Source organism: Helianthus annuus, chromosome 15, assembly GCF_002127325.2.
Source record: "Helianthus annuus cultivar XRQ/B chromosome 15, HanXRQr2.0-SUNRISE, whole genome shotgun sequence".
Taxonomy (NCBI): Eukaryota; Viridiplantae; Streptophyta; class Magnoliopsida; order Asterales; family Asteraceae; genus Helianthus; species Helianthus annuus.
The window spans coordinates 47,849,323-47,863,179 of NC_035447.2; the positions used below are offsets into that span (position 1 = coordinate 47,849,323).

A 13,857-nucleotide genomic window follows, 5' to 3' on the forward strand; every position below is an offset into this window, starting at 1 on the left:
TATGAGAAGATTAAGAGGATGAAGATCGAATGAAGTTTGAAGATGTTTGTTTTAATTATTAACACGATGGTTGTAATAGTTTTATTTAGAGTTTGTTTTATGGCTTGAAATTTTTTATTGTTGCTTTGCTACTTTTATTTTGGTTGGTCCAAACTTTGAATGTTGCAACTCTTAGTTAATGTTTTAAATGGTTTGATTCGTTTTTATTGAACTGTTAATTTTACGATTTAATTGTCAACCGGTTCCCGCGAGAACCGTTTACACAAGAACCGTTTAACCGGTTCGGAACCGAACCAGAACCTTCATAATACGGTTCGGTTTCGGTTCTTAAATTTAACAATTAACGGTTACGGTTCGGTTCGGTTTGGTCCGGTTCCGAACCGTTGCACAGCCCTAACGAGTTTTGTACTTAATGTTTCAAAATCATGCACATTATGTCCTTTAGACCTAACCCAGCTAGATTTTTTGGTTAAATCAGACCACCCCAAGGGTACTTTAGTCTTTTTACAATTTATATATAGTAAATAACTATAAAACAAAAACAAATTAATATAATATATTATATATACTAATATAAATAATATGTATGTATAGATTTCACAGAGAACCCATCTTTAATCTTAATCTTTACCTTTTTCCTTTACTCTCTCTACACCCTCTCTTTACCCTTGTTCACCGTCACCAAGCCACCAACAACCACCACACACACACTCTCTCACACATACACACAACCTTCACCCATCACCATCATATGCCACCACCCTTTATTACCCTCACCATGAAACCCTAACCATACCTAAACGATCCACCGGACACCCTAACGCTACCACATCTCTCTGCTGTTGTCACGTAGGTTTTGCCATCAATCCTCTAAACAATCTACCTATTGTCATCACATCTCTCTTGCCGAAACTTGATTCTCATTTCATCCTCCATCATCAGATTCCCAGATCTGATTTTCCAACCAATCTTACAGATGGTGTGGATTGAACAGAGAAGATAACCATGTGTTTGTTCATTTATTTATGTGTTTATTCAGGCCTATTCTCTTCAATCATGTGTTTATTCATACAATTTGGTTTTATTGTGAAATCATGTGGCTGGCTAGATGGATATTTTTGGGGATTTTGTATGGCTTGATGCATGATTTGTGATTTGGGGATTTTGTATCATGTGTCTAGCTCAATGGAGGATTTGGGGAATTTGTATGGATTTGGGGTTAAAAAATGATTAAGGTGACGTGAATGAATAAGGCGGTGAAGGGTGGTGGTGGTCGCTGGGGGTTTTCAAGGTGATGTGGGTTGGGTGCGGCGGTAGTGGCAGGTGGTGTGGTTATGGATGGTGGCTGTGGAGAAAGGTAGAGAGAGGATGGTGGTTGTCGAGAGAGGTAGAGAGAGAGATAGGATTTTTCTTTTTTATATGTATATAATTATTAAAATGGTTTTTTAATAAATAAATAAAAAGACTAATTTGCCCTTCATTTAACAAAAAAAAAAAAACTAGTTTAAGCCTAAAAGACATAACACGTAGAATTTTGAAACATTAAGTACAAACTTATCAATTTTAAATACAAAGGACATGACCTGAAAGGGGTATAAAGATAAAGGATAAAAGTTGCAAGTCACTCTTAATTTAATTTAATGCATTTTGAATGCTAATACAAATATTCTAACGTATTAATGCAAATATTTAACATATAGTTGTGTGGGGTGTAGTTTAACATACACATTACTTTAATATATTGGTACACAACATTGATACATGAAAGCAAACATTGTTACATAACATTAACACAATAGTGCACATATTGTGAGCAAGTAAAGTTTGTGCAGCACGGCTATAAATTGTGTCTCAAAGCTGTAAAATTTGGGTAAAATGCTAAACTGATTTCCACTCATAAGGTCTCTATTTTGAACCTTGGGATAGGTTAGTACACCTAAGACTGACGCAAAAAAGTTTCAGTAAGGGTGAACGGGACACTATGCGGGGAGTGGTGCGGTGATTGAAGTCCCCAAGCGGGAACACCGCCGCCATCACTTCGGGGAGGGTATTCGGGGAGGCGGATCAGTGTATGTTCGCCGCACAAGAATTGCACAAGGATCGAGATTTAAACGTTGGGCAACGGTCAAATGTTAAAAAAAAATCAATTTTAACCAATATAAATAACCAACTTAAATCTCGTGGTGGTTCGAGCGGTGCAAGTGCACAACCACAACCCCTTTCGGATATACTTCACAACCCCCGTTTTTTACCAATAACCTTCACACCCCTCCTTTTACAACACCCAACCACAACCCACTTTCGGCTATTTTCAAAATTTATTACCAATGGATCCTCAAAACCCCCGCCTTCGACCCGTATGGTTTTCGTTCCCCACAAGTTCCATCTCCACGAGAAAATGTTGAACGTCCTCTACCTATTCACGAGGACGAGGACGAGGAAGTAGTGCCCGAAACTCAAAATTTGGGCGAGTATGAAGATGACACCGGCGACGATGAATATAATGTGGATGAAGACGCCGGCAACGAAGAAGATGACGCTCGGGATAAAAAGGGAAAAATGGAGCGCCAAAATTGGACAAAAGTCCAAGAAGAGGCGTTGGCGAAGGCGTGGGTACATTGCTCTACCAACAAAAAGAAGGGCAATCAACAAACTCGCGATGGTTTTTGGCGTAGGATTTTAGATCATTATAACGCCACCGTTGGTGGAAGTAACCGGACCGTGCATCAAGTATGATCTAAATGGACCCCGATGATGACGAAAATAAACTTTTTCAACGGCCTATACCAACAAGCGGTAAAAATTATATTTTTTAACGTTGTATATTTTTTAATTTTGTTTACTAAGTTCATATGTTTTTAACACTTGTTATTTTATAATATGTAGGATCGCACACGAGGAAGCGGGTGTAGCGATCTCAACGTGATGAAAGTCGCTTTAAAGGAATTTAAAGATAGATATTCGAGCGGTTTTCAACATGTCAAGGCATGGGAGGTCGTTCGAAAACACGACAAATAGGCCCAAGTCCCATTGTTGGGTGAGGAAGGGGAAGGTTCGGCACAAAAAAAGAAAGCCCATTGAGGTGGACCCTTCCATACCCGATATGAACGAAGACCCCTCGCCACAAAGAACACAACGACGAGACAAGCGTCAAGCGACATCGTCCGAGGGCTCGGCCGAGTTGGCGGCACAATTCAAAGAGTACACCGCCATGAAAGAAGCGAAGCACGCGATTGAATTGAGGAAGAAAAGAGAGTCGGAGGCTCGCGAGCTCATAACAGAACAACGCGAGACGATGAGAAACTACACGCACGATCGAGATATGAAAACATTCCTCAAGCCGCACGACGATGTTCCGCCGGAAATGTTGCCGTTCATCCTCGCCCGAAAGCGCGAGATCGCTAACAAGTACGGGTGGCCGTGCAATTTCTAAAATTTTTATGTAGTATTGCGATGTAATTTTTATTTTATTAAATGAAATGTAGTTTTTTGTTTTATGAAATTATATTTTACTTTTTATAAAAATATTTTCTTAATTAAAAAAATAAAAAAACAAGTCCCCAAGAGAGGAGTGCCGCCATCAAATTGAGGGTGTGAGGGGAGTTAAGAGGGGAGTTGACATGGTGCGTGCTGATTGGCCGTGCTTAAGAGAGGGGACTCCCCTAAAAGAGGAGTGCCCCTCTAACCCTAACACACTTAATTAAAATTGTTACCTAATGTTTAATAATCGAAAATAAGTTGGTTATAAACTGAGAATCATATAATGTAGATTTAATATACCTTTCTCATATTGCAGGTAACAAATAACACATTTGAGGAAAAAAAAACCTATGCTCCAAACTTACGAACAAAAACTGAATCGCCTACTCAAACAAACTTTTAATCAGTCACCAGTTAAAGCCGATATAATGCTAGTTGTGACATGATAACGCCTTGAACATTATCATGCCACCTATGCTTGTTAGCGCCTCAAACAACGCCTCGGCCCTCAGGGGCGCCATTGGTTGGCGCCAAAGATGGTTTCACCGAGCCCTTCACAGGCGTTAAAGTTGGAAAAGGTGGGGGCCCAATTTATATATTTTTGAGTAAACTGCAGTTTGAGTCCCTGTGGTAAGGTCCAGGTGACACTTTAAGTCTCTATTTTGAAAAAAAAAACATATCATTGAATCCGGGGCTTTTTCAAAACCCATCAATTCACCCCCCTGCCGCTTGACGCCGTTACAAACGACCGTTAACCCACTAACAAATCAGGTTAATGAAGGGCAGAATGGTAATTACCCATCCTTTTCTTAATCACATCAACTCCCCCTCTTTTGTTAACCACATCAATTCACCGCGTCCTCATTTCCTACCCAACTACCCCCTCCTCCCCTTCGACCCCCGGCTTCACCACCGTGCCACCACCACTTTCATAAATGCAACACCGCGGTGCGCCTCAACCGATAGAACCACCGAAATCCCCTTTTCACCATCGTGCCTCTACCATTGCACCACGATTTCACCTGTTTTGGAATGTTGCTACTTATCAGATCCCCTATTCCACCTTAGTTCAATATGCCTTATGTCGTGCAGACTATGCTGGACTCCAATGTTGTTAGAGGTAACACCATACTTCCGTTTAGGTCCAGTTGACCCTAGTTTCAAGTCTAATTGACCGTAGTTTGGTGTTAATTTTGTTGAACATTGTTGAATGATTAAGTATAATGGTTAATTGATTATGTATAATGTGAACTTTGTAGTTGGAATTAGGGTCAACTAGACCCTAACCCATATGGTGGTGCATGTGTTTGTGGTGCTCAGGTTCTAAAACAACCAGATCCTAGATGTCCGTTATAAACGTGGTTGGACCCCTCTCGGTCTATTAGGAGATCGTTCCCTTTTTGAGGGCCTAGAGTAGGGCTTTTTGTATACATTCCTCATTTCAGAGCGATATCTCCTTGTTCCTCGGTCTGCATATGAGGAGGATTTAGAGCGATAGCAGGGAGGAGAGGTGTTCTTAGCTTTGAGGCAGACCTCTCGTGCTTGTAAGGCTTTTTTTCCTCCTAGGAAAGATTCAACCACTTCTAGAGCTTCTTCTATCGTCTTTGGGGGATGCTCCCCATTTCTTCATACAACTGTTTGGGTCTTATCCCATGGATAAAGTCAAAGACCCTCATCCTTTCGGTAGCTTCTCCGACCCAGAGACTTTCCTTCTTGCATTTTTCCATAAAATCTTTTAGGAGTTCATCTTCTCTTTACTGAATATAGTGCAGGGAGATGGGATCCTTGATGCATTTCCTTTGTTGCACAAAGTTAGTCAGGAAGCTTATGCTTAGATCTTCAAAGCTGTCTAAGCTTTCTTCAGAAATGTGGCGCCAGACATGCATGGACCATTATTCTACTTTGGTGGCTCCTCAGAAGAGCTATAGATGGTCGTCAGGGTCTCCACTACTGTCGTACATCTTGACATTGGATGGCATCTTTGTCTTAGAAGGGAATTTAAATTCTGCAATTCTCTTGGTGAATTTGTCAGAATCCCTTGGTCTTTATAGTTTGAGCCACTCATCTAGGATTTCACCGTCTTCCATTTGTAAAACAATCTTTTCTGCGTCTCCTAAGTGGATGGTCTTCCCTGCATTGCCCGAAGGAAGAGCTGAGGCTAGAGGGAGTGCAGGAGGGGTTGGAGACATCCTTGTGCTTTGCCAGGGGTAGAAGGGTGAGAATGGACTGTAGAGCAATGTTTGCACTGCTAGCAACTGACTCATGGGGAGTTGTGGTCCCATGGGAGCTGAGATTTGTTGAGCTAAGATGTTTCTTGTCGCTTCATAGGTTGGTCCTTGGGAAAGGACTCCTCCTACGGAGGTAGACCCGGTTCCTAAGGTTTTCCCATGGTGTCTAGTCATGCCAGTGGCCGAAGTGGAGTTAGCCAGGTGCTAAATTTGGTGATTTATCAAAGGGGGGGTTTATCCAGGAGCATTGTTGGGCTCTTCTTCATAGGAAAGACTGAAGACTACGCCTTTCATTCTCTGCTCTCGAATGTGCTCGCCCATTAGGCGTTACAAGGTGGAGAAATGTTCCTTGACCCCTTCCGGGTTAGTTCTATCATGTCAGACACATCTACGATATCTTCTGGAGAAAGAGGAGGCCTACCCTTCTTGAAAGTTTGTTGGTTTTCACCAAACATTTTACCACTTCCGAGGCAACAAAAACAATGGGTGAAATCGAAGACGAGACACCCTTCAAGTGACTAAGTTGAAGCGTGCCCCATAGTGGGCGCCACTTGTTGCTACAACGATTATGAAGTGGTAATGAAGTATATTTTATTGATATAATCCAACACTTAACCTTGGAGGGGTCAATGTTAAGTGGTATGAGTACAATGAGGAAGTATAGATTACAACATGAGAAGTAATACATAATTACAAAGGAAAGGTAAACTAGGTTACAAAGGAGAAGTAAGATAGCGATCAAGGTACAAGTATAAGAAAGAGTCTTGTATTTGTAATGGGTTTTAAATTTTTTTGGCTTGGTATTTATAGGCGGGAAAAGGCCTTTCCTTATTCTTAGAGTGACCCGTAACTTTTCCAGGAAGGGAAATGTGGCAGGGTCCTTTCCCATTCCTCATAACTCTGTTCTTCTCTTCCATACTACTTCGGGTAATTCCTTGACCTCCTTCCTGCTGGGAGCGACTCTTCTAGGATTGTCCCCTTGTGTCGTATTAATTGGCTTTGTTTTCAACCTTTTATCCTAAGCCTTTGAGTCAATGGTTTGCTTCGGTCTTTGTGCTTAGCCACGCCTTGTTGGCTTTATAGTTACTGCCCTGCTGATTAGGAGATGTCTCATCCTTGTCTGATGTTGTGTTTGGTAATTATCTGTTTCCTTCTATTATTATGGTAGAGGGAATGGGTTTGACATAACCCCTCGTTAGGAACCCTTCTAACAGTTTTATCGACTACAATTGAAGCTTGAGCTTGCGAATAAGAGGGACGCCTCCATACAACCTTCAAGAACATCACATACACGGGTAACTCCTCGTCTCACACTGTTATCAGGATCTAACTCCATCCATAAAAGTTTTGATAGCAACATAAATCAACCAACGTGTACATTTTATGATTTGGTCAAATGGCCATTTTGTTTCCATGGTTTTTGCTCATCTACGACTTCTAGGTTTCTGTCTCGTACACGTTGGCTATATATATAGATTAATAAAATATTTATATATACATGTATATGAGTATATCTTTTTAAAATGTATCGATTTTATCTTTATAGCTTAATATAAAAAACTCAACTAATGTTAAACATGTTGATTATTTTATACAAAACATAGCTACATTAGAAAAAAAAGGTACTACTACCTTGTGTCAATAAAACATTAAAACAAAATTACTCCACTTTATACAATAAACAAAGATGCAAAAGTACAACCACAATTGCACCACTTGACACACGTTAACCACTGATGCAAAAACACTATCATTTATACGCAATGTCCGTATAAGCCACTTCACTATTGCACCACTGGACACACATTAACCATTGACGTAAAAGTACTACCACTTTTACGCAATGTCGCTTTAAGCCACTTTACTATTGCACCACTCCAAACGACTTAACCATTGACGTAAAATACAACCACTTTTACGCAATGTCACTTTTAACCACTTCACTATTGCACCACTTAACACGAGTTAATCATTGACGTAAAAATACTACCCACTTTTACGCATTGTCACCTTAATAAGTCTTTATGCCACTTCACTATTGCTAACACTTGACACGTTACAGTTTGTAAATGTTGAAACTCTATATGTGTAGCTGAATTACTGAATTGTGCTAATGACCAACGGGTTGAGTTACTATCACCATAATGAAATTTGGACGTACTCATGACCCAAATGAAATTTAATCTCTCTTTCAACCCAAAGAAGCAAACAAAAAAAAAAATAACAACAGAAGCAGATATTCAAAACATTACATCTCACCGGAAACAATGGATAAGAAGCAAGTGGCCATCGTCGGAGCTGGAGTCAGTGGTCTCCTCGCCTGTAAATACTGTCTCTCCAAAGGTTTCAAACCCATCGTATTCGATACCGAACCCGACATTGGTGGTGTATGGGCTAAAACCATCAAAACCACCAGGCTGCAGACGCCAAAAGCTTTGTACCAGTTTTCTGACTTCCCATGGCCGACGTCGGTAACCGATGACTTCCCGACCCATCAACAAATTCTGGATTACATCCGTGCCTATGCCACTCGGTTTGATCTCATTCCCCACATCCGGTTTCTTTCTCGAGTTAAGGGGATCAGCTATGATGGACCGTCGTCGGATACATGGTCGCTGTGGAATGGCACCGGTGAACCTTTTACAGAGTGCAAGTGGAATGTTACCGTTGAAAACACTCAAACTGCCACCACCCAAGTATGTAAACTGAAGTGCTATTTCTTTTGGGTTTTCGGGTTATTCGGTTTATCTTTTATGATATTGTATCTGATAACCGATCCATATCACAATCAGGTTCGTCGGGTTCAGGTTGTTCAGTATCGGGTTTGTCGTGTCGGGTTGTCATAAATTTTTTAATATCATTTTTTAAAGATTTATTAACAATTTGTTTATTTGTTATCAGTTTTAAAATTTATGGTTTAACAGTTTGTTTGTTTGTTTGTATATATTATAATTAATATATAATTCAAGACAGAAATATGCCCCTCATGTTGGAAAGAAAAATGTATACTAGAAATCTTGATAACAGGCCAAAAGTTAAACCAATATAGTTCGGATTAATTGGGACAATCTGTTTGGGTTATTCGGGCGGCTTGATCAGGTACAGGTAAATCGGCAGGCCTAATTTCTGAAATCGTTAATGTTACTTAACGAACCAACCAACCGGCTTGCAGCCTAGTGGTATCAAGGTATGTAGCATAGGTGTTCTCCCCCGAGGCAAGGGTTCTAATCCTATGTGGACACTAAGAGCATTCTCATCCAATCCATCAAATTATACATACATTTCATTAAAAAACAACTCCTATATCAAAATATTTTCACTAAAACCAAATACTTTTCCTCTCTTCTTTTCAATTAAATAATATTATTATTACATTTTTCTCTCTACTTCAGTCACAACCACTTTTAATATATATTAAAAAAATTATACTAGGTGAACAGTGTCCCCCCAAATATACAGATGTACAGTAACATTTTCTCTCTCCTCCACTCACAACCATTTTTTATACCCTTTATAATATAAAAACTACCCCTCACATATTTTGATGGTTTGGATGAGAATGCTCTAATGTAAAATTTAATAATAGGTTTAGTTGATCGGTGAGTTAGGCCACACGGGGCGGTCCCGTGATGGCATTTATAACTCGTTATATGTTCAACTCTCCCACCCCCACTAAAAAATATAACGCGTGATGAGTTCAACGAAATCGATTTTCGTTATTTGTACAACGCGTGATGATTTATTTTTGTGAGTGGAATTGTTGGTTGGGGGGGAAATTGTTGGGTGTGGTGATGAGTGATGACCACCCTCACTAAAAAAGGTTGTGAGTGATGGAAAAATGGTCGATGACATGGCGGAACTTGATTGGTGCTTGTGAGTGATAATTTCTATCACTAGTGAACCACTCCCTCCCCTTAGCCATTAGTCCGTTTTAAAAAGAAAAGAAAAACAAACAAAAATAACAAAGCAGAGTCATCTATCTTATTTAACGAAAATCTGTATGTTCATGTCAAATAACCAGGTTTACACTGTGGATTTTGTGATTCTATGCCTGGGAAGATTCAAAGATGTTCCAAACATACCCGAATTCCCCGTCGGAAAAGGGCCAGAAGATTTCAAAGGGCAAGTGATACACTCTATGGAATACGCAGCAATGGATGACAATGCGGCTGCAGAATTCGTGAAAGGGAAGAAGGTAGTTGTTGTGGGCTTTGGTAAAACCGGACTCGACATTGCAAGGGAGTGTTCGTCGATCAATGGTTAGTTGCAGCCGGTCATGGTCACAGTTAATATACATTTTTTTTTGGTGATTTTTAACTTTGGGATGTTTAACTTTCAGGCCTGGAACAACCAACAAGTATAGTGTACAGGCGTGATCATTGGAAGCTACCGGATTGGGCTCCATGGGGAATCCCGTTGCCGCTTCTCTACTTGAATCGCTTCTCGCATCTTCTGGTTCATAAACCCAGTGAAGGTTTCCTGCTTAGTGTCCTTGCCACTGTGCTTTCACCTCTTGTAAGTCATAGGGGGTGTTTGGCCTAGCTTTTTTAACAAAGCTTATAGCTTTTTTAGCTTTTTTTAACAAAAATAAGCTTAATTTGGTGTTTGGTTTAGCTTTTTAAGCTTATGCTTATTAGCTTATATAAGCTAATTTTAAGAAGCTTACTTGAAGATGGTTTTTTAGCTTATTTTGAAAAAGCTTCTTTGTGTAAGGATAAATGATATAAAAAAAGCTATAAGCTAATCCAAACACTTAAACAAGGCTTATCAAATGATAGAAAATAAGCTATAAGCTACTTAAAAATATAAGCATAAGCCAAAAAATAAAAGCTAGGCCAAACACCCCCATAGTATAGCAATTGGTGACTAATAACATGATATGGCCACTATGCCGGCTCAACCATTTTGGTGGCCTAAGGCGAAGTAAAAGCTTGTGGCCTTTTTCCAAAAAAAACGTATGTAATTGAAAGTTAAACTTAAAGGGCCCAAGTGTAATTATTTGAAAGACTATGTTAAAATTTAAAAACAAGAAAAAATAATGGAAGAAAATGGTGAACCAGGGATTCAAACCCAGGTCTCACCAACATCCATACATAAACAAAACCACTACACTACCGACCATCAATTTCAATCTATTGATGACCCACACCCTCAAGCTTTTATAAATGGATTGTGGTTTCATCAAATCGTGGAGGCCCTATAGTTTTGGTGGCCCAAGGCCCTAGCCTTATTTGACTTGGGCTTGGGCCGGCCCTAATCGGGTTTGTAGTTAGTGGTTTAATAGGTTCGGGCTAGAAGCTTATTGGGTTGATATTGATGACCACATCTACCCTAACCCGAACACAGTTAAAATCATGTAACTTGAATATGACATGTGTAACTTGTTTATCTAAATGGTTAAATGGGTTGGCAGGCCAAACGGGTTGGCTCGCTATACGTATATTGTAATCAAGTTGTAAAAGGGTTATGTGGGTAAACATGGTAAAGGTTGTAAACAACTTGTAATAAAGTTGTAACATGAGTTAAATGTGTTGATGGGTTGAATATATGAACTATATATATTTTAAAATTTTATATTCCAAATAGAAATGGGTTGTTTAACTTTAGTATAACCCGAGCACGATGCATTTATTAAAAGGTTAGACAAGTTGACCCAAACATGACTTCTTTGTTAAACAGGACTAGATTAGACAACCCAAAACTTGATATTTTTGTCGTGTCAAGTCGTTTCGGGCATTGTCACCCCATATAAACTCCATAACTCCTCACCATTCAAAATTTTAGTTGTCTTATGTTCTTATCACCGAGTGTAACAGCGTTGGGGGGTCTCAAAATTTGTTGAAAGCCACATAAAAAGGAAGGTTCCTCTAGCTAAGTTCAACATGGTACCACAACATAGCTTGTCAAAAGATGCTCGATCATGTATGATTTCCTACATGCCAAATCCAAATGACTTCTTCGATGAGGTTGAGAAAGGAAGCATCAAGTTGAAGAAATCCCAAACATTTAGTTTTTACGACACAGGGATTCTGATGGAAGACGACAATACAACGATAGAAGCAGAAGTAGTTATATTTGCCACCGGATTTAAAGGTGTTAAAAAACTTGAAGACATATTTGAATCTTCGACATTCGGCCAATCCATTGCAAGCTCACCACGAGTCCCTCTTTACAGGTTATTCATGTGTTCATTTTTAATAAACAGCGAATATAAAAACGTATCTCATACCCATCAGATGCATGCTATTCATTGCAATGTTTTTAATATTTTTTTAAAAATCTTTTAATATATTAATATATTTGGTTTTAATATGGGTGAACGGATTTCGGTAATTGGTTTATCAACTAATACCATCGTCTTCCAAACCCGTGGATTTTTTTTTAAAACTAATCTCGTACCCGAATACCTGTCTCAAATGTTTTGGGTTTAAGATTTTCCAGTCGGGTTTGGGTTTTTTTTCAAATCCCTAGTCTAACATTAGAGGTTATAACTAAACTAATAAATAGTAACATTAACAGGGAATGCATTCATCCACGGATACCGCAGCTAGCCATAATTGGATTTTCCGAGAGTTTTTCAAACCTTTACATCTCGGAAATGAGGTCAAAATGGTTAGTCGCGCTTCTTGAAGGTGCGTTCGAGCTACCGAGCATAAATGAGATGCAAAAAGATATCATGAAATGGGATGAATATATGAAGCAATCAGCTGGGGAATACCATTGCCGATCGGCTATTGGTGAAATATGGTACAATGATCAATTATGCAAGGACATGGGCATGGACCCTATGAGAAAAAACGGTCTCTTGGCTAACCTTTTTGAACCTTATGGGCCCATGGATTACACCAGAAAATGAGCCCAGTAGTCATCCAAGGCCCATGCTTTATCCATTATGTAGTTGTAAGTTGTATGTATTACACAAACTAGTATCATGTAATTGGGCTAACACTTCACTTTTGGGCCCGAAGTGTTCTCCAAAACCCAATAAACATCACTTGTAGACTTGTAATCGTGTACACTTATATACATTGTCATATTTATATAATTATTTTAACACTTACTTTAAAATGTACATATCACAATTTTTACCTTTTTAAGAAAGTATTAATGATTTAAATCCTTTATGTTAGTTCAAACATTTTATACTATTTTATTTAAATTTGCTATATTTGTTGGTTAACATTTCTCATTAATATTGTATTTGAAGATGGTGGTCTTGTAGGTAGAGGTGCATAAATCGGGTTCAAACCTTATACTGGTCCGGGTACTAGTTGTAGGTGTTGGGTTAATTGTATACATTGTTTTGGAAACCAAACAAAACAAATCAACAAATCTGACAGTAATGTCGTAGATTCCGTTATAAGTTAATAGACGAGACATAATTATACAAACCACTTCTAAGCAATCTAGACGAAAATGGTGAAACCGATAGGGGCGGATCTACTTCATTACAAGGGGGAACGGCCGCTACCGCTTGGCGCTCCGGCAGTAGTGTAAATTTTGGAAAAATTTGACGTTTTTTCGATTTCGTTACCGCTTTTTTATAAAACGTTACCGCTTGACGGATTTTCTTGATCCGCCACTGGAAACCGACCAATGCTAGCCTCCTCCTCTCGTTAGTTGGTTAGTTTTTAAGATCGCTCGAGCCAGTTGAACCGGTCAATCACCAAAGCTACTAGTTTGACTATCGGCCTGATTTTTAAAACATTTATTATTTCTTTAGTTATTAAAAGTTGTAACTATGTATGAAGCCCGACATGTTACTGTCATATGTTTGAAGTGATGTTTGGTAATTTTTCTGTTTTTGTGCGGAAGTTGTGTCCAATACGGAGACTAGTAGTACTAATCCCGTGAAGAGTCTTGAAAAGGTAAATTGTAAAAATATAAAAATAAAGTCCAAAGGAATCTGTAACGTCTACTTTTCTTGCTTTTGGTGCCAAAAGTTGTATTTATCACAAGTTTGGTGCGCCAAACCACAACAAAAACTTCAAATGCGTTTTCGATTAGACTTGTCCTCTTGGCCCCATATGGAAAGTTTTCTTCTTTTTTGATTTTGCCAAAAAAAATAATCATTTAAATAACCCATAATTGAATAGGGTGTTTGTGCGTCTTAAAACCGATCAAATCATAGGAAATATGTATTATGATT

General features: G+C 39.0%; 1 protein-coding gene across 1 annotated transcript; it reads left to right on the top strand.

Moving 5' to 3' along the window:
* The first annotated feature begins 7,915 nt into the window (after positions 1 to 7,915).
* LOC110911377 (probable flavin-containing monooxygenase 1) lies at positions 7,916 to 12,776 on the top strand. Its single transcript, XM_022155985.2, has 5 exons — positions 7,916 to 8,404; positions 9,730 to 9,967; positions 10,048 to 10,223; positions 11,525 to 11,883; positions 12,228 to 12,776. Exons 1-5 carry the CDS (start codon positions 7,976 to 7,978, stop codon positions 12,562 to 12,564), a joined length of 1,539 nt encoding a protein of 512 aa, XP_022011677.1. The 5' UTR covers positions 7,916 to 7,975; the 3' UTR covers positions 12,565 to 12,776.
* The last annotated feature ends 1,081 nt before the right edge of the window (positions 12,777 to 13,857 follow it).

Excerpts from the sequence above, each read along its gene's own strand:
- LOC110911377 (XM_022155985.2), top strand. The coding sequence starts at position 7,976 with ATGGATAAGAAGCAAGTGGCCATCGTCGGAGCTGGAGTCAGTGGTCTC. Across the intron at positions 8,405-9,729 it reads CTCAAACTGCCACCACCCAA|GTTTACACTGTGGATTTTGT; the intron begins GTATGTAAACTG and ends TCAAATAACCAG. Across the intron at positions 9,968-10,047 it reads GGAGTGTTCGTCGATCAATG|GCCTGGAACAACCAACAAGT; the intron begins GTTAGTTGCAGC and ends TTTAACTTTCAG.